General features: G+C 38.6%; 1 protein-coding gene and 1 long non-coding RNA gene across 4 annotated transcripts in view; both read left to right on the top strand.

Moving 5' to 3' along the window:
- LOC142547816 (uncharacterized) overlaps positions 1-16,941 on the top strand; it is a 71,505-nt gene extending 54,564 nt beyond the window's left edge. For 2 of the 3 annotated variants that reach the window (XR_012820741.1, XR_012820743.1), the window contains one exon: positions 16,374-16,941. This is a non-coding gene — a long non-coding RNA (uncharacterized LOC142547816). The remainder of the gene's footprint in view (positions 1-16,373) is intronic. The other variant, XR_012820742.1, reaches the window with a different exon arrangement.
- Positions 16,942-20,099: 3,158 nt separating this feature from the next.
- On the top strand, positions 20,100-21,784 carry LOC142544505 (uncharacterized). Its single transcript, XM_075651548.1, has 3 exons — positions 20,100-20,530; positions 20,765-21,113; positions 21,464-21,784. The coding sequence occupies exons 1-3, from the start codon at positions 20,100-20,102 to the stop codon at positions 21,782-21,784; spliced, it is 1,101 nt and encodes a 366-aa protein (XP_075507663.1).
- The last annotated feature ends 480 nt before the right edge of the window (positions 21,785-22,264 follow it).

Here is a 22,264-nt window from a genome sequence, read left to right as displayed (position 1 = left end):
CTGGGCCTGGATCTCCACGCTAACTAACATCTCTCATCCTCTTCCTAATCCTGATCCTGTCCCACCTGTTGTCATGCACACATACAAACAAGACAACAGCCGGATAACTCCGGTAAGAATTACATTCCCAGTATAAATCATGCATACATGCATTTCATATAAACAGATATAACAGCATGAAACAGATATTCATAACATGTATCAAAATCAGAACATGAATCAATATAAACTCCGAATCACATTCTGTGATTCTTAGACTCTGACTCGACTCATCCTAATCTAGGGATCCTGATCTGAATAAGAATATACACCCACCTACACTCCCGATCGGGGTGGTGGCACGTTCTTATTCGCGGACTTTGGCTCTTTCCATATCGAACTTCAGTAATAGAAGAAACTCCAATTCTATCCACTTCGATATAACCAAACGTCGGTGTCTTGACCTATCCGTCACAGACTAGGCACATCCGCCCTAGCCTATCGACCAATCATCTAGGAGTATCAGTCCTGGCATATCCTGCCAACCTCTATGACAATGTGCAATGGCCCAGTGACGATTCCATCACTATTTGGTACCTCTGTCACGAGATCAATAGTCTACGACTAGGCGTATCCTCTTATAACTCAAGACATAACTCAATAAATCAAGATATCAATCAGATCAAAGATATCAATCACATCAATTGCAAATATCAGTGCAATAAGATGAAGTATGTGATTTTGGGAAACTCCAGTCAAATCTAACTCGAGTTGTGCAATCCCGCATCAACATCAATTTATACCTTTCTCTTCTCGGTCTGACGAAGTCGAAGTCTCAAAGTCAAATCTGTCCATATCAATCTGAAATGACAATATCGCATAGGCACAATATCAATATGCAACTCAATTCAAAACCTGTTCTGATCAATACTCAAATCAAACAAAATCTGATCCATATCAACGATATCATGATACAATCTCAATCAATACTGAATCTGATCACAATCAATCTACTGATGTTTCGACGGCATAACAATACAGTCTTGATAGCCCCGTCAATCTCAACGTCACAGGGATAATGTCATAACTCATAATCATCACAAATATGTTCCATAATCTCAAAATCCATAAAACTCAACTCAAGACATGCTGGAATTTGAACAAAATTCGCATATCATATCTGTTCTTCGATCCGGTTACGAATATAGGTTCACAATAATCATAAGAACATATAATAGAAATCAAAATCTTATTTCTCCAACATTTCAACTTCAAAACCTGCTGAAAGGCAATAATACTTACATCCTTTTGTAGCTTGTAACAAGAGGAGCAAGAATCTCAACTCGGATCGATAATCGGACGGTTAGATTCTTCACAATCAAATGTCTAAGTTGGAATGAAGTTTGGAGGAATTTCTGAATTTGCTCTCGGTCCTTGGCTGCTGAAATGAAGGAGATGAAGACAATTCATATATATATCTTGCATGGTGAAGACACATGTTTCATTCTTTATTCTGCACGTCACACCGCGGGTGCGGTCACTCTGCACCGCGGGTGCGCTGAGCGTACTGGATCACTTCCATAATTTCAGAAGGCACGACCGCGGGTGCGGTGCATTTTTGACCGCAGGTGCGGTGACTCTACTGTACCAACACCGCGGGTGTGGTCACTTTTATGGCACGGGTGCACTGACTCTACTGTACCACCTCCAAAATTTCAAAAGAACCACCGCGGGTGCGCTGGCTCTTTTACTGCGGGTGCGCTGGTCTTTCTACTCCAACACTATACTTTGCAACTAACTCAAATTGCAACGTCGTTTCTCCGTGTCTGTTCTTCCATTCCTTTATTCATAATACATAGTAACTCCAACGTATTACACTAAAATCTTGGGCGTTACACTAACATATCGAGAACACCATATATGAATTATATCCGATTCCTTCAATATCATATTTTCAAATCATAACAAAACGTAGTAAAACTTACGTCCAGTTGAAGCTCTCGTCGATACAAACATGGTACTGAAGTCGGATTGAAAATCTGACGGACGGATCGCTCACAAATCACAAATCTAAAAAGTGTAAAGGCCTAAGGATTTTCCTTAACTTTCATGAAGCTCTTCTCCGTTTCATTTCTGAAAGAATGATATATATATATATATATATATATATATATATATATATATATATCAAGTTGCATGTAACAGAAACGTGGTTCATTTTACATACATATCAAGTGGCGCTCGGGCGGTTATAAATTACCGCTCGGGCGCCGAACACTCTGTCCGGTTACTCGGCTTGTGGTGCACTGGCGCTCGGGCGGTCAAAAACTACCGCTCGGGCACCAGACTCTCTGTCTGATATCTCATCTTGTTGAACACTGGCGCTCGGGCGGTCATTTTCTACCGCTCGGGCGCCAGAATTTCTGTCCAAAGTTTACACAATTCTTATGTTTTACCCAATCTGATCTCGGAGTGATCCGTCTATCATCATATCAGTTCAAAATCAATAATCTCAGATTAACAGAATCAAAATCTCGGACATTACATTTCTCCCTCCCTAAGATCTGATTTCGTCCCCGAAATCACAGGCAATCAAATCATATCGGAAGGAAATGTATAACAGAAGCTAAACAGAAAACTCACATCAGTGAAATAACTTCTGGAATCTCTGTCTCATGTCTGACTCCGTCTCCCAGGTAGTTTCTTCAATGCCATGGCGACTCCATTGAATCTTCACAAGTGGAATAGTCTTCGTTCTGAGTTGCTTTTTCTTTACGATCGAGGATCTGTATCGGCTTCTCGAAGTAACTCAGAGTTTCATCCAGTTCGGCCTCATCTGGGTGAATAATATGTGAAGCCTCAGAGAGATATTTCCTCAATAATGATGCATGAAAGACATCATGTATTCCAGATAAAAAGGCGGTAATGCGAGTCGATAGGCACGATCTCCTATCTTCTCGAGAATCATTGTACATCTTTCATCTGTTTCCACCAAAACTGTCTTTTCAAATCATTGTACATCTTTCTGCCACCAGGATGAATACTGAATCGACTGCTATGCGCTTCTGACAAAATCTGTCGTTTCAATTCGGAAACATTTGGAACAACAAGACGATTATTCACATATAAAACATTGTCACGAACCTGATACTCAGATCGATGCCTTGCTCTGACCATCAATATCGAGTTCTGCACATTCTGATCAACTTTCTGAGCCGCTTTAATTCTCAAAATCAGCTCTGGTTCGACTTGAACAGCATATAATCTCAGCAGTCTACAATCTGTCTCAAATACTAATCCAGAAAGACAGCAATCTTCTATCAAATTTGAAACACCAATCGTCGATAGGGATAAAGAACATACCTTTCGACTCAGTGCATCAGCTGCTGCATTGGATTTCCCCGGATAGTACTTGATTTCACAATCGAAGTCTTTAAGCAAATCAAGCCATCTTCGATGTCTCATATTCAACTCTGACTGTGAAAAGAGATATTTCAAGCTTTTATGATCAGAATAGATTTCAAACTTCTCACCGTATAGATAATGTCGCCATCTTCAGTGAAAATACAATGGCCGCCAATTCAAGATCATGAATTGGGTAACGAGATTCATGTGGCTTCAACTGTCTCGAAGCATAAGCGATAACATGTCCTCGCTGCATCAAAACACATCCCAACCCTCTGTGAGAAGCGTCACAATAAACAACAAAGTCACCAGTACCTAATGGAATAGTCAAGATCGGAGCACTGGTCAATCTTTTCTTCAACTCCAGAAAACTGGACTCACAGTCTTCAGACCATATAAATGGAGCATTCTTCTGAGTCAACTAAGTAATAGGCTTAGCAATACTCGATAAATCTTTAATAAATCGACGGTAATAACCTGCTAAACCCATAAAACTGCGTATCTCTTGCACAGATGTCGGTCTCGGCCAACTGATCACAGCCTCAACCTTGCTAGGATCAACAGAAATCCCATCTCCAGATATAATATGACCCAGAAATACAACCTGTCACAGCCAAAATTCACATTTTGACAATTTCGCATACATTTTCTCAGCCCTCAGAGTTCTCAACACAATTCTCAAATGCTCGACATGATCAATCATGTTCTTCGAATAAATCAAAATGTCATCAATAAAAATAATCACGAAATCATCTAGATATCTCTGGAATATATGGTTCATCAGACCCATAAATACAGCTGGAGCATTAGTCAACCCAAACGGCATGACAATAAACTCATAATGTCCATACCTGGTTCGGAATGCTGTCTTCGAGATATCAGAATCTCTGACCCTCAGCTGATGATATCCAGATCTCAGATCGATCTTGGAATATACAGAAGAACCCTGCAACTGATCAAATAAATCATCGATACTAGGCAAAGGATATTTATTCTTTATCGTAGCCTTGTTCAGTTGCCGATAGTCAATACAGAGTCTCATTGAACCGTCTTTCTTTCTCACAAACAATACTGGAGCACCCCAAGGAGAAACACTCGATCTAATGTAACTCTTGGCCAGTAAATCTTCCAACTGATCTTTCAACTCTTTCAACTCAATCGGTGCCATTCTGTACGGAGCTCTAGAAATCGAAACTGTACCTGGCATCAATTCAATACTGAAGTCTATCTCTCGAATCGGAGGCAAACCCGGAATCTCATCTGGGAAGACATCAGCAAACTCGCATACCACTGGCAAATCAGCCAATGATGGACTCGATTTCAGTAAATCAACTGAATAGACAAGGAATCCCTCCGCTCCTTTCTGTAATAATCGAGTCATAGACAATACGGATATCAAAGGAATTCTAGATCTAGAACCCTTACCGTAGAATTTCCACTCATCAGCCATATCCGGTCTGAATCTCACAATCTTGTGGAAACAATCAACAGTAGCTCTATACTTTGTCAGCATATCAATACCTATAATACAGTCAAAATCAGACAATCCAAGTACTATGCAGTCTAACTCAATCTCATGCCCGTCATACTGTAGTATACAATGTTTCACAGAATTCACTGATATTAAACCTATCCCCAAAGGAGAAGAAACAGACACTACAAATGATAAAGACTCAACAGGCAATGCATGACTCAATGCAAATCTCTCAGAAATAAATGTATGAGAAGCACCGGTATCAATCAATACATAAGCAGGGTAACCACATAAAGAACAGTTACCTGCAACAACATCATCTGGTGCTTCCTGAGCCTGCTCCTCTGTCAAAGCAAATACTCTGGCCTGTTGTCTAGGAGGCTGGCTCACTGTCTGGCTTCCTCCTGGCCTCTGCTCTGACTGAGCTGGTGCTAGCTGGAATGAGTGAACAGCAGCTGATCGTATATCAGTCTGTGCCGCTGATCCCAATGATTCGGCTCCCTGGGATCTTTGGGAACCTCTCTGTGGACACAATCTCGCAAAATGTCCCGATTGTGTGCAGATGTGACAACTACCAAACACTCCTTGGCATTGCTCTGTGGGATGTCTCCCTCCGCAAGTTCTGCAGTAAGCTCCGGTATAACTCTGTTTGGATCCACTGGAGCCAGAAGAACTGCTGCCCGACTTCTTGAACTGTTTTCCTCGGGCTTTCAAGAACTCTTTCTTTCCACCACTGCTGCTGCCACCCTCGAATCTGGGAGGGGGTTGCTGTGGCCTCGGTGCCGGAGGAACAAACGAAGCCCCTTTCTATCTCATCAGACCAGCTTCTGCTCCTTTGGCTCTATTCAGGGCATCGGTGTAGTTATTCGGTCGCCCGGTGTTTACCACTGTAAAGATCTCGGGATTCAATCCATTGATAAACTGATCGGCAAAGGCTTCGTCATTCTCAGCCACGTGTGGAGCAAATCTCAACAAGGTAGAGAACTTGGCCACATACTCCTCAATATTCAACTGACCCTGTCTCAGATTGGCAAACTCTGCCCCTTTGTCTTTCCTGTACGACATTGGGAAAAATTTCTGATAAAACTCAGCTTTAAATACATTCCAAGTGATAGTCGTACCTCGATGCTCCAATGCTCTCTTTGTCGTAATCCACCAGTTCTTTGCAACATCATGCAACTGGTGTTCTATCAATCGGACTCCGCGCTCATCTATGTAATCCAAAGAATCAAACAGCATCTCAATATCATCTAACCAACACTCACAGTCAACAGAAGTCTATGTTCCTTTCAGAGTTGGCGGTTTGAACAACTGAAACCTCTTCAGTAACGTTTCCATCGGAGTTGCTGTCACATCCTTCGGATTTGCAGATGTACTACTCTGTTCTGGTACTCTTCGGGGAGGCATATCTGATTACCAAAATGGTTAGTAACCAAATACAACAAACCTATTTCAGTCCTACTCTGATCATCTTGCTGCTGATCAAGAATCGGTTCTGATTCATTCTCAATAATACACGTTACCAATCAATCAGATAGTCAAGTAAACATGTATTATATAAAGCAGTAAAAAATAATAGATTGCTAGCATGCAAAAGCAAGGAAAGAAAACTCATTCTACCCCGCTCAATAGCTCCTATCTCATTCTAAGGAACCTACTGCTCTGATACCACTTGCTGTGGGGACCCGAACCTAATTCATCTTCTTAATCATTATTAAGAATCAATATGACAATTAAGTAACATGGGACATAAAATTTTTTCTTTAAAATGCAAATGCGGAAACGTAGTGTACTCAATCTGATATACATGTCAATACAAAAGTATAAGTCTTGTACAACATTTATTCATCTCCAACTAAAGTTCAGTCACTATCTCAAGTACTGAAAATCAATCTATTCTAAGTCCGGATCTCCACGCTAATTGTAATCTCTCATCCTCTTCCTGATCCTGCCCCACCTATTGTCATGCACACAAACAAACAAGACAACAGCCGGATAACTCCGGTGAGAAATACATCCCAGTATAAACAATGTAAACATGCAATCATATAAACAGATATAGAAGCATGAAACAGATATCAATAACATGTATCAAATCAGAAATACATGTATCGATATAAAGCTGTAAATAACTCTGGACACGTCATTTCAGACTCGACTCATCTCTAATCTAGGGATCCCGATTCCTGGACATGGGCACATATATCGAATCTCAGCGATAGGAATGAATCAACTCCTAAGCGACATCGATATAAACCAAACATCCAGTGTCTTAGCAAATCAGCCGAAGACTTGGCACATCAGTCAATGACTAGGCACATCAGCCCACGACTCAGTACATGATTTGCTATAATTCAATAGACTAAGCAGATCAATCTCAAGAATTGTAACTATCAATGCAATAATCATTCAGTATGTGATTTTGAGAAACTCAAGTTAAATCAAACTCGAGTTGTGCAATCCCAGATCAACATTGATTTATACATTTCTTTCTGTGGTTTTTGGTTCTGTCGAAGTCTTGAATTCGAATCTGTCAATTACTCAATTTGGCAATGACAATAACGAGAAGTATAATATCAATACACCACTCAAATCAATACAGGATATAATCAGAACTCAATCAAATTCTGTTTCAACGGCATAACTGCACCATCTCAATACACCCAGCAATACAAATCAATAGATATCAATTCCCAAAACTCATAATCAATAACAATACAAATCTGATATCAAATCTCAGTCAAATCAACTCTGAAAATCATAACAATTTCATACGGTATCCGTTCTTCAATCCGGTTTCGATTATACGATGTCTAACATATCAAGAACATCATATATGAATCATATCCGATTCTTTCAATATCATATTTTCAAATCATAACAAAACGTAGTAAAACTTACGTCCAGTTGAAGCTCTCGTCGATACAAACACGGTATTGAAGTCGGATTGAAAATCTAACGGACGGATCGTTCACAAATCACAAATCTAAAAAGTGTAAAGGCCTAAGGATTTTCCTTATCTTTCCTGAAGCTCTTCTCCGTTTCATTTCTGAAGGAATGATATATATATATATATATATATATCAAGTTGCATGTAACAGAAACGTGGATCATTTTCCATACATATCAAGCGACGCTCGGGCAGTTATAAATTACCGCTCGGGCGCCGAACACTCTGTCCGGTTACTCGGTTTGTGGTGCACTAGCGCTCGGGCAGTCAAAAACTACCGCTTGGGCGCCAGACTCTCTGTCTGATATCTCATCTTGTTGAACACTGGCGCTCGGGCGGTCATTTTCTATTGCTCGGGCGTCAGACTTTCTGTCCAAAGTTTACACAATTCTTATGTTTTACCTAATCTGGTCTCGGAGTGATCCGTCTATCATCATATCAGTTCAAAATCAATAATCTCATATTAACAGAATCAAAATCTCGGGCATTACAGTGTCTGACCTCGGTCAGACAAGAAGCATCTTGCTGAGACATGAACAAGTGGTGAAGGACCACAACCACGTTTTTCTCGGGGAAATCAAAAGTTTAAGATTTCTCGACAAAAATAAGTGGACATGTGAATACCATTTCTTTTCATTGGGGATTACAAAAGTCAAAAGATTCCCCGACAGAAGCTAGTGGGCATGTGATAAACCCACTAAAAGACCTAGAAAACTTGGACCCAAACAACTATAAATAAAGAATAAATGGGAACAAGAAAATCACACAAGATTTAAACCAAAATTTAGAACCAAAGAAAATGTATTCTACATAACTTAAGGTTTCTAAAAGACGGATTAAAGCATTAAGAAAGCAGCTGATGAATCTTAAAGATCTTTACAAACTGTTAAAAGAAGAATGGAACGATATCTCAACTGATATAATACAAACACATATCTACTGGTTATGCCAGGAGATAAGATCAGAAGAACGAGCTATTTCTAGATTAATGATCTAGAAATAAGACAAATCAAGAAAAGATGGAGGGACAATTCAACCACCCACTCAACCCACTCAAAAGATAGTGCCAAACATAGCTGGATGGCAACAAAGAAAAGCTATGGCAAGAGTTGAAGTCCGAAAATCAAATCCGCAAGGGACTTCTATAAATAACTAGGAAGATGAAGACATCACTCAACCTCTTCGATTTTCTTCAAAATAATTTGTAATATTTTCTCTTTCAAGTTTATGTGTGATTTAAGTTCAGCTACTATTAGTAGCTAAACAAGTTTCTCCTCATCTACAGGAGATTACTATGTAATAATAATTTGTTATGTTTGAATAAAAAGACCAAGGCTTTTGCCCCTCTCATGTATAAGTCTCAAATTGAATTACTTTACTCTACACACTGAGGTAGGAAACAAAATAAGGTTGTGCTAAGTGTTGCTGAAGGAGTCTGCGTCAGAAACCATCTATTGCGATTGTGTGGTTGGACTGTGAGGAGCAGTCTGTAAAACTTGGTGGATATAACCCGGTGACACTCTGGTCAAAAAGGTAAACTGTTCAATTTATCATACGGAAGCATGATGGGCTTTTTAAAAAAACGATCATTTGAATATTGGTATAAAGGCTGGAAACATTGCGTAGTGTCTTGAGGCTATATGCCTTTAAGAACATGCTCGATATGTATAACAATGTCACGTACCAAAGAATGAAGGTGTAAGGGTATTATGGGAATTTTTAGAAAATGGGATAGTTAAAACTAAGTTTTGAAGGGATGAATATTAAAAATAAAGTTGAAAAGGGAGTTGGGTATTTTTAAATAAGTTGCCCATGATAAAATGATGGTTTAAGAAAATCAATAAAGATATCTTAGATAAGTGAAATATAAAAATAATATCTTTTTGAAAAATAATGGGGTATTTTATGTTTTTTTAAAACAGCTTATAAGTTGTTAAGTAACTTATTTTGATTGCTTATAAGTTGTTTGCAACTTTTTTTATAAAATAAATTATGAGAGCTTATAAGCTTTAAAACAACTTATAAGTGTTTTCTGAGCTATAAGCTCTGTCAAACACTCTCTGACTCATAAGGTAGGAAAACTCATGGAATAAGAAAATTAAATATTTTATTTCTCTCCAAAAATAAATAAAATGTTCGATTTGCCTCAAGATTTTTCTTGTAAAATTCTAAAACTGAATCTTTCACTATATTCCGGTATCTTCCTCCGAGAATCTATATCGAAACCACCACACATGAGAAATCACAACTATATTGGAAATAAGGTTAAAAATATTTACTTAAACAGTAAACTTAATTAAATAATTAATATCTAGTATTTAAATAACTTCCTGCGATCTAGGTGAACTTTTCTTGAACTTTCGATCGTTAAAAAATCCATCGAGGCTTTGGACTATATCAACCTTTATCTTGAAGTAAATTAATAATACTCGTGGAACTAATAACCACATAAAAATCCAATTTATCACAAATTTTTACAATTGGCAAAAACGTTGAAGAAGAAAAAAATTCACTTGCAATAATGTGAGTCGAAGACGAGTGCGCATCGCAATCTCAAGTTTCTATTGATTACGGCTTTATTACTGAAACTTACAAGAAACTTTGAGACTTCTCGTAAAGCATGGAAACAACAACTTTAGTTCCCAATGTTACCAAATTTGATGTAAAATGTGGGCAAAAAGGTGTTACTGAGACAAAAATATTATAATAATTGAGTTGTCTTGTTCATGGCTTGTGTTCAAGAGTCTCTAGGCTAATATTATAGTCGACCCCATCAATCATGTTTTAAAGTACTTACATTCACTAAAATTACAAATCGTATATATATTTTATGATTGTTAATATTTCTAATACCATATATTTCACATGTTAAAGATTTCGAAATTAAATATTTGTATTCGTTTGCTTTGTTCGAGATTGAGATTGTTTAAGAATATTTACATTTTGTAACACCTCATATTTGACGAATATCCCTACTGTATCAAGACGAGTCTTTCTAGCATGTTTATCTCCTCAGTCACACGTACCTTAGGAAATTTTACAGGGGGTCACCTATCCCAGAATTATCCCAAGTCAAGCACGTTTAACTTTGAAGTTCTTTTGTGATGAACTCTCAGATATAAACACGCTGGAAAGACTCGTCTTGGTTCAATGATGATAATCTTCGAATTTAAGACGTTACGCATTTAAAGTTTGAAATTTATTTTCCCCAACCTATATATATTCTCTTAATAAACAGAAACGAGCATGCAGTTAATATTTCTTTTGGTTTCAGATTATAACCTGAATTCCGAATCCGTATGCTAATCAAAATATTATTTTTGGTTTTGGTTTCAGTTAATAAATCTTGAGAGTAGATTTTACTATTAGAAATTTGAATCATGTATAGAACCAAAATCAGAAGTCTCAAAATCCATATTATATCTAGCTAGGTCACATAGTTTTTTTTTTCTTTTCATTCATCTAATCTAATTATACAAATAATTAATATATATATATATATATATATATATATATGAAACGACTCTTTCTTTTCAACTTTGAAATTCTACTAAATTTTTTTATATCTACTAATTCAAAAATCACCATTTATAAATAACTTATCATTTCCATAAATCAAAATAACTTAACAATTTGAATCTCAAGTGCATAAAACCTCTAAAATCGTCGATTATCAAAATTCAACTTCTACATTTAACATGATCAAAATTAACTTAAAAATAAAGCATAAAATCTCTAATAACATCCTTAACAAAATCCTTTAAACTTTCCTATGATCAATCTAGTACGAAAATAAATGTCTCTCGGGAATGTACTGCCGTACTTGATCCACTCAAGCGTCAGCGCCTCCCTCAATATCATCATCACCTACAGAATTAAAACCTAATGAGTCTAATGACTCAGCATTCTAAACATGAGTAACAAATAATACATATACAAGCACATGCATTAAAACGTACTTTTATTTAAAATAACTTTTAAGCATAATAAATCATATATCGTAAAAACATAAAATCGTAAAGCTTTGCATCTTTTATCATTTTGGGTGAAGTCTTAGCTCACCATAGCGCATGGGGAAGGGCACTAGGCACCTCTATGGAAATACGATTGTCAGGCTCCCTCTGGGGCTTTGTCCCGTAAACGGGCTCCCTCTGATGCCTTTTCCCTCACGACATTTTCATAAATTGTAAGTTCGTCGTTCCTTCTTAAAAAGGATCCCTCACATATCATCTATCATTTTGTCACAATCAATTCATATCCCTCAAAATACTTTTCTTTTTTCTTTTTTAAAGCATAAAATATCGCGACTTTCCAAAAATAACATTTTAACAGTAAAAATTGCACAACTTTACCATAAATCATAAAATTCCATTTTTCATCAAAATGATTATTTTAGAACATTTATCATGCGTTATGATCTTTCAGGACGCTGCCAAGCTTTTCGTACTACCCAGGTGTAAAATGACAGTTTTGTCCCAAGATGTAAAATTTCTCGTTTTTGACTTTTTCTTACTTTTATTGACTCTAGACCATCCCGAATAATTATTTAAGCTTCAATTAAATTTTAGATATTTTTATTTGACGTAAATTCGAGGATTTCTATTTAATTCATTAATTACTAATTCATGAAGCGTTTTATTCCCGAATTAATTCAAACTTTAATATTTTCTTTTCGAATTTTAAACATAAACTTTTTATACCTAAATTACCCTTGTGGACCATGAGCCGGCTCCCGTGGACCGTGGTTTGAACCCCTTTATTTTTCCTAGCCTCGACCGAACCCTATCCTAACATATTGAGCCACGGCTCGATTTTCACCTAGCCACCCTGGACCATCATGAACCAGGCCCTCACTCAAGCCCCCTGGACCCTCTCTGACCTAGCCTAACCCAGCTGACCAGCCCCTAGCCCAAGCAAAACGCTCCTGCGCACGAGAACAAGAGTCGCGCGCTTTCCTCAAGCTTTGGTCGAGCCACCATGCACCGCACCAGCCCCTGAATCGACTCTAGACCATCCTCCCTAGACCATACTGGACCAGCACAGCCAGTCCCAACCGAGCCATGACTTCCCCACGCAGCACTCACTCCTTGCATGCATAGGAAGAGTCTTAGCTCATGCAGACTCTTCCTTGCGCGCTGCAACTTGAGTCCTAGCCATGCTAGGACTCTTCTTGGCCCTTGAACATCGCTTGCACAGGGCCGAAACCAAGCCTGGTCGAGCCCTGGTGCAGCCCCCCCTTACGGCCGAATGGCTAGGACTCTTCTTGGCCCTTGAACATCACTTGCACAGGGCCGAGACCAAGCCTGGTCGAGCCCTGGTGCAGCCCCTCCTTACGGCCAAGCCTTGCATGCACATGCCCCATGAAAACCCTACGCTCTACCATCAGCCACGCACAGCCCCTTCTAGTCCTTGTCTAGCCCTCGTTTCCTCCTTTAACCGCCCTTGTTTTATCCCTTAAACATCCTATATTGGCAGCGTAATCGTAGGAAATCATAACACGTTCATATATGTGGAATGTCTAGAAGCTTGCCATGTATTTAGAAATAATTATAGGATATAAATACATGGATTAGTTATGTAATCTGTCTGTTATATTCCTAGTTTTAAGATTATCTTGTTACTGATTTTGTTATTAGATTTGTTACAACTCCTACTTTTAAGGATATTAAGTTGTATATTTACTTCGTTTGTTAATGAGAAGATAATCAGATTATTCCTCACTCATTTTTTCCACATGGTATTAGAGCCATAGCACCATCTTAACATCATGGCCACATCACCTTTACCAGTTATCTCTACTTCTTCAGCCACAGACTCTTTTACTAGTTTCATCACACATCACATGCTGAATGGCCAAAATTACTTAGCATGGTCCAGATCAGTTTTGATGTTTGTGAGTGGTAAACGCAAGGACGACTACCTAATTGGAATGATCCAAGCTCCAGAGGAAGACGATCCAGGCCATAGAGTATGGAAGACAAATAACAACATGGTCAAGACGTGGCTAATCAGCTCCATGACCACTGAAATCGGTGAAGGGTTTCTGATGTATGATACTGCTGCAGAGATATGGGACCACGCAATAACAACATAATCCAACATCGATAACACGTCTGAGCTCTTCGAGATAGAGAGCAGTCTCCATGACCTCCGGCAGGGCGATTCCTCAGTCACTCACTACTACACCATCCTTGTTCGAATTTGGCAGAAACTAGACCTCTACGATCAACACAAGTGGACATGCCCTGCAGATGCCCATCTCTATAACAAAATCATTGAGACCAAGCGTGTGTTAAAGATGTTATCCGGACTGAATAAGGAGTTCGATGACGTCCGAGGCCGTATTCTCAGTATCAAGCCATTACCGTCACTTCAGGAGGCATTCTCATCTGTTCGACATTAAGAGAGTCGGCGAAAAGTGTGAGAACCCAAATTTAATTATTCAGTATTTGGCAAGAATTAGAAATAATTATTTTAAAGTGCTAAATTAAAATAATTAAGCCAAATAATTATACTTGTGTGTTAAAAATATGTATTAGAAAATATCGGAATTATAGACGATATTAAAATACATATCGATGTTTAATAGCACACGGGAGTTGTAAATATTTGGACCGGGTCACATTCTAGCAATTAGGCTAAATCATTCCAAATACATGTATATGTGTATATGGATATTTGTTTATAAGGAAGCCCATTTGCCCCAAGCCCAATCCATTTCTTCCTTTAAGTTTCTCGTTTCTTCTTGTCTCTTCTCTTCCATCCATTTTTTTTCTTCTCCATCGTGAGTAGCTACTCGTCGCCTCTGGCTGCTAGGATGTGGGTCTCCATAGCTCTCCCAAGTTAGCCCAGGAAGTCCCTCAGCTCTCCTTGCCATAATCATCATAGAGGAGCTTGTTTCTTGTTACCATGTTTCTTCCAAGTTGCTGCGTTTCCTTTCCAGCTTCTTGATTTCTATTTTTCTTGGTTCTTTAGAGTGTAAAGAGGTTGATTCTAGCTTTATTTCAGTTCAAGGGAAGCTTTTGAAGGTAATCTCTAAGCCTAGGTTTTCAAAATTTTATCCATGGAAGAAGTTGGTTTCTGTTTTTCGAGTTGCAGGTTTTTGGCTTCTGATTTTCGGGTTTTTGTGCGGATTGCACTAAGAATCTTGACTTGTGGTTCAAATAGCACTTATAGCTCTATGTGTCAGCTTTCTATAGCCACTGACAAAATGGAATTTCAATTAAAAACGGATTTGATATGATTTTTCTACTAAAATGTGTCAAAATGGAATTCTGTGTTGGAGCTATGCAGCGTAGCTACTGTAATTCAAGTTTATGACATTTTTGCTCTCGGATTCTGGAATTGAGATTCAAATAAGAGTTGTAGAGCTATGCGTTTTCTTTGTATTGATATAAGATTCGTTAAATTCCATTAAGAATTGAGGTCGTTATGCTCATTTGCCGAAACTGCTCAGTACAGACTTCTGTCCGTGAAGTGTGCATGTAGTAGCGCCTTCTAGTAAATTCTGGGATTTATCTGTTAGGATTCTGGAAATGGTTTCTTCTAGGAAAACTTATATATTTGAGTTGTCTTTCATTTCCAATTGGCGTATATCGATTTGAGTCAATGATGAGTTAGATATGAATTTTATATTCATAAGTGTCTAAACTAAATCTGTCACAGACCTTGCATCTCATGGTTGTTGGTTTTGGGCGTTGTTCAGTGTCAAGATGATTGAATTTCATTTTGATGTCTTCTGATTAAATATGGAATTTTGAGTCAGGATTCCAGCCATGTATGATAAGTATGTTTTGGTTAAGTTTTGGTTGAGTTATGGCCTTACAACCGAGCTTAGGTCCAAGCTGGAATTAGTAAATTGTTTTTGGCTAAAAGTTGAATATTTATTTGATGGTAATTAATTATTTGCCACAGGCTTTAGTAGCCAGGAAACACCGAGGAGTTTATAAACTATTGTGGTAATTTAATTTGAAGGTTAAGGTACGGATTGATCGATTCTTTACAGCGTCTATAACAACGTGTAATTAAATTGATGTGATTTTATGAAAACTATGTGTTTATGTGCTCTTTGTGCTGTTTGGGTATATTTTAGGATTATTCCTCATTTTTAAAATTAAATGTGAGTTTTTAAATATATTGGAATAATTTGTGAATTTATATGCATTGTTGAACACGCATTCATATCGAGCCATGACTCCGTTGTTTCCGAGATCTCTGTTTACTCTTGGATGAGTTATTTAGACATCAGAGCCGAGGGCGTTTGAGCGTCACACCTCTGATGACTGGCGGAAGAGCCAAGCAGTTCTTCAGACTGACACCCCTGACGCAGATGTGCAGGGCCGAGGGCGTATTTGACACGTCACACCCCTGGCACATGTGGCCATAGTTGTTGCTTTCGTTTCCTTGGATCCAGTTTGATATCCGAGATTATTGGTACCCTACATGCATTGCATTGCATTGATTTTATTATATGTCATTTATTTATGCTGTAATTCATTTGATCTTCGTACTGGGGTTTGACCCCTGTCCCTCGGGGCTGCTGTGGTTTGTTTTGTGATTCCATAGCAGGTTATACAGGTGGTTCTGATGCAGCTGGCGGAGCGTCTGTTGGTGGAGCCCAGTGAGTCAGTTTGAGTTTGGAGTCCCCAGATATTTATACTATATACTGAGTCATTTGCCGAGTAGATGCCTCGTGTATTTGTATGGTTGTATTTTGAGTGTTGGATCCTATTTGGTGTGATCGAGCCTAGTCGGCTCTGTGTGCGATTGGTATTCTGTTTGTTTTATTGGACTCTATTTTCGAGTATAAAGGTTTTGTTGTGTTGTTTTAATTTTTTTGGTATGTCCTATTTAAGGGAAGGTCATGCCGAAATTTCTGTAGGCCCAAAATGGAAAATTTTTACACGTTTTTGCTGTTTACGCTAATAAATCCTGGTTGTTTGATAATTAAAAATTAATCAGGAGCACGGGCCCTCACAGTTGGTATCAGAGCGTAACTGGAATATGCTCGAATTAGAGTCTAGGACACTCGAGTTTAGACACAAATAAATAGATTTCGTATTTGATTTATTACTTGCTCTTTATTTGATTTGCATGCTATGATTATTAACTTAGCTGAGATAGAGCTGGTAGTGAAGTAAGTTTGACGCTTCGTTTATTTGTACCTAGTGGAGTAAGTTTTAATTTTCCTTGAAACCCTTCAGTGCTTACTATTATTTTTCTGCTTGTGGATTAATCCTTGTGTCTTGTAGATGGTACAGGGAGGAAGAGGCAGAAAAGGAAAAGAAGTTATCCAAGAGTTCGAAGCTCAAACATAGGAAATACTGAGGGTATTGGCGAAGGTAGACGTGGCCGCTCTAGAGGAAGGGCAAATCAAAATGTGAATATAGAGATAGAGGTGGAGCAGGAACCACCAATTCGTCGAGAAAGGCATGTTGCAAGAAATGTGGAAGTTGATCGTGAAGTTCAGCAGCTGACCCAAAGAATGAGAGAAATGGAGTTAGTGATTTCTAAATTCCAAGATATGCGTCCTCCAAATTCTTTGGAAATGAAGGTGGCGAAAAGACAAAAGTGTGGCTGCAGAGCATGAACTATTTGTTTAATCTGGTGAAGTACACTCCGGAGCTGAGACTCAAATTAGCTGTTTACCAACTCAAGGATCGAGCACAACTGTGGTGGGAAGCCACAGAGGAAGCAATCCGAGAATCTGGTCAGATAATTTCTTGGGAGGTATTCCGTACTCATTTTATTCAAGAATACTCGCCTCCATCTTATTATTCTTCTAAGGAAGTCGAGTTCAATCAGTTGGTTCAGGGAAATATGTCAGTGGGAGAGTAAGCCTCTGAATTTTCTGCTCTACTAGCTTACGTACCTCATGTTTCTAATAGTGATCGTTCCAAGCTTTCGCGTTTCATGCAAGGACTGAATCGGACGATACATACATTGGTTATGACTGGAGCACCAACTACTTATGCAGAAGCGGTAGAGAAAGCAAAGAATATTGAGGCTAGTTTGCTTTGGGGAGGATCACAACAGGTTCCATCTTTTACTTCCCAAGGGTCCGGGAGTAGCATTCAGATGCCAGTGGGCATACCTCCTTATCAGCCTCCACAATCAAACCAGCCACCAAAGTAGCAGAAATTCAGAGCTAAAGGAAAGCACTTTAAGAAGAAGTCTTACAGCAGTTCATCTAGTTCAGGTAGTTCTAGGGGAGGAAGATCTAGTGGTTATGTTCGAGATTCTTGTGGGAGATGTGGAGGTAGGCATCCTACTACCGAATGCACAGGAGTTCAGGGAGACTGCCATACATGTGGATTACCGGGACATTATGCGAGATTTTGTCCAAATGCGGGAAGACAACAGTATCAACCCTCGCAATTTAGCCAGTTTCCGAGAGCCCCTGTGCCTAGACCATCTACTCTACAGCCTAACTAACAATAGCCAAGAGGATCTTCTCAGCAGTACTTTCCAAGACCTCAGTAGGCTAGGGTGCATGAGTTGACATAGGACCAGGCTCATGAGACGCCCGGATGGGTCATTGCAGGTATATGCTTTATTTTTTATCATCCTGCACGTATATTGATAGACACTGGAGCATCTCATTCATTTCTGTCTGCTGCATTTATCGATGAGCATGAGATAGCTACTACCTTGTTGATGGATACAGTGTCTGTGTCTACCCCTGCTGGTGTGTATTTGATGTCTCGTGAGATAGTTCTGAACTGTGTGATTAGATTTGATGATAACCTTATGATAACTAATCTAATCAAATTGTTTATGTCTGACTTCGACTGTATTTTGGGAATGGATACTTTGACGAATTATCGAGCCACCGTTGATTGTTTCCATGGAGTTGTCAGATTTAGACCTTATTATGGCCATAAGTGGAACTTTTATGGTAATGATTCTCAGTCATGCATTCCATTAGTGTCAGCAATGGAAATGTTTAGACTGCTATCAGCATTCGGCAGGGAATGAAGGATTCATGATTTATGCAGTTGATGTCACACAGGAAGAAATGTTGAAAGTTTCAGATATTCCTGTGGTAAAGGATTTTCCTGATGTATTTCCTGATGAAATTCCTGGCTTTCCGCCCCAAAGGGAAATAGATTTCAGCATTGAGTTAATGTCAGGGACGAACCATATTTCTAGAGCACCGTATCGTTTGGCTCTAGCGGAGTTGAAAGAACTCAAGGAACAATTACGAGACTTACTGGGGAAAGGTTATATTAGACCAAGTATGTCACCTTGGGAGCTCCAGTATTGTTTGTAAAGAAGAAAGACGGGACGATGAGGATGTGTATTGATTATCGGCAATTGAATAAAGCTACAGTGAAGAATAAATATCCTCTCCCACGTATCGATGATTTGTTTGATCAGTTGCAGGGTACATCCGTGTATTCCAAGATCGATCTTCATTCTGGATATCATCAGCTTAGAGTTAAAGAGGAACATGTTCCTAAAACTGCATTTCGGACACGTTATGGGCATTATGAATTCTTAGTCATGCCTTTCGGATTGACTAATGCTCCAGCAGTTTTCATGGATTTGATGAATCATGTTTTTCGAGAATTTTTAGACAAATTCATTATTTTCTTTATCGATGACATTTTGATTTATTCAAAAACAAAGAAGGAGCATCGAGAACATTTGAGACTAGTACTCCAAACACTCAGAGCAGCACAATTATATGCTAAATTTTCTAAGTGTGAATTTGGTTGGACAGAGTAGTATTTCTAGGTCATGTTATATCCGCTCAGGGAGTTTCAGTGGATCCCAGTAAAGTCGAAGCTGTTATTAATTGGCCAACACCAACAAATGTTTCTGAGATTCGCAGTTTTCTAGGATTAGCAGGGTATTATAGGCATTTTATTGAAAGATTTTCCGTTATTGCAAGGCCTATGACCCAATTAATGCAAAAAGATCGACGTTTTGTGTGGACTGCAGAATGTGAATCAAGTTTTCAAACTTTGAAGGAAAAGTTGACAACAGCTCCAGTGTTAGCTTTACCTTCAGGCTCAGGTGGATTTGTTGTGTGTACAGATGCTTCTCTGGATGGACTGGGATGTGTTTTAATGCAAAATAGGGCGAGTTATTGCATATGCATCTCGACAGTTGAAGCCACATGAGACTCGATATCAAGTTCATGATTTAGAATTGGCTACCATTGTGTTTGCGTTAAAAATATGGCGTCATTATCTGTACGGTGAACAATTTGTAATTTTTTCTGATCACAAGAGCCTTAAATATCTTTTCACACAGTCCGACTTGAATATGAGACAACGTAAATGGATGGAGTTGCTTAAAGACTTTGATTGTGAGATTCAGTATCAACCAGGGCGAATGAATCTAGTTGCAGATGCACTTAGCAGGAAAGCTCAAAACGCTATGCTGACATCTCTGAATATTTCTAAAGTCTACGAGCATTTGGGAACATCAGGATGGACTTATCAAACAAGTGGAGATTACTTTATAGTTTCATCTATCAAAGTCGAGCCACATATAATATCAACTATTAAAGCAGCGCAGAGAACTGATCCACACATTCATAGATTGAAAGAATTGGTTCAAACCAATCAGTCAAATAAGTTCAGTGTTGCCTCAGATGGTAATTTGCGCTTTAATGAGAGACTTGTGGTTCCTAATTTGATAGATATGAAAGAAGATTTATTACGTGAAGCACATTGTAGTAGACATAGCATTCATCCAGGAAATCGAAAGATGTATCATACTTTGAGAGCTCATTATTAGTGGGAAGGTATGAAGAAGGAAATTTCTGATTTTGTGGCTAAATGTTTAACTTGCCAATAGGTTAAAGCTGAACGAATGAGACCTGGCGGTATGTTAAATAGTCTTGAAGTACCACACCGGAATTGGAAGCACATTGCTATGGATTTTGTGACACACCTACCTCGTTCTAATCGTGGTTGTGATGCAATTTGGGTGATTGTTGATAGATTGTCTAAATCAGCCAATTTTATTCCATATGACCGTACTTGTACTTACAAGAAAATGGCAAAATTGTACATTGATCATGTGGTAAGATTGCATGGTGTGCCAATAACCATAGTATCAGACCGTGATCCAAGGTTTACTTCGAAGTTTTGGAGTAGTTTGCAATCATCTTTGGGTTCAAAGTTGGCCATGAGCACTGCTTATCATCCCCAAACAGATGGTCAATCAGAAAGAACCATCCAGACTCTAGAGGATTTGTTACGAGCAGTTGTAATGGATTTCAGGGGTGGTTGGCAAGAATCATTGTCTTTGTCGAATTCTCTTACAACAATAGTTTTCAGACAACGATCGGTATGGCACCATTTGAAGCTTTATATGGCAGAAAGTGTAGATCTCCGATTTGTTGGGAAGATGTGGGAGAACCACAGATGTCTAAACCAGAGTTTGTACAAGAAATGAAAGATAAAGTTGAATTGATCAGAAAAAGAATGAAAGCAGCCCAGGATCGTCAAGCAAGTTATGCTAATAAAAGGCGTCGGCCCTTAGAGTTCCAGGTTGGCGATTATGTTTTCTTGAAAGTATCACCGTTTCATGGTACTATGAGATTTGGACGTAAAGGGTAGTTAGCTCCACGTTATAATGGTCCGTATGCAATTGTTGAGAGGATTGGCACTTTGGCTTATCGTTTGGACTTGCCGCAGAGTTTGTCTGTGATACACGATGTGTTTCATGTATCTATACTGCGGAAGTATGAGCCAGATCCATCTCATGTTTTGAGTATCGAGGATGTGGAGTTAGATAATTCTCTAATTTATGTTGAGCATCCAGTTCAAATTCTTGATCGTAAAGAGAAGCAACTCAGGAACAAGACGATTCCTTTGGTTTTGGTGCAGTGGAGTAGACATGGGATAGAAGAAGCTAGATGGGAGTTAGAGGCTCGAATGCGTCAAGAGTGGCCTCACTTGTTTGAAAATATGATGAATAACACCATGTACTCAGATTTTCCGATGTATTATCAATGATAAATGTTTTAACCACTTTGTGTATAAGTGTTGTGTACATTAGATTTCGAGGACGAAATCTTTTATTAGGAGGGGAGAATGTGAGAACCCAAATTTAATTATTCGGTATTTGGCAAGAATTAGAAATAATTATTTTAAAGTGCTAAATTAAAATAATTAAGCCAAATAATTATACTTGTGTGTTAAAAATATGTATTAGAAAATATCGGAATTATAGACGATATTAAAATACATATCGATGTTTAATAGCACACAGGAGTTGTAAATATTTGGACCGGGTCACATTCTAGCAATTGGGCTAAATCATTCAAATACATGTATATGTGTATATGGATATGTGTTTATAAGGAAGCCCATTTGCCCCAAGCCCAATCCATTTCTTCCTTTAAGTTTCTCGTTTCTTCTTGTCTCTTCTCTTCCATCCATTTTTTTTTCTTCTCCATCGTGAGCAGCTACTCGTCGCCTCTGGCTGCTAGGAAG

Source organism: Primulina tabacum, chromosome 5, assembly GCF_025594145.1.
Source record: "Primulina tabacum isolate GXHZ01 chromosome 5, ASM2559414v2, whole genome shotgun sequence".
NCBI classification, from domain to species: domain Eukaryota; kingdom Viridiplantae; phylum Streptophyta; class Magnoliopsida; order Lamiales; family Gesneriaceae; genus Primulina; species Primulina tabacum.
The sequence above is the reverse complement of the archived record's forward strand: the minus strand, read 5'-3'. Positions and strand labels throughout refer to the sequence as shown.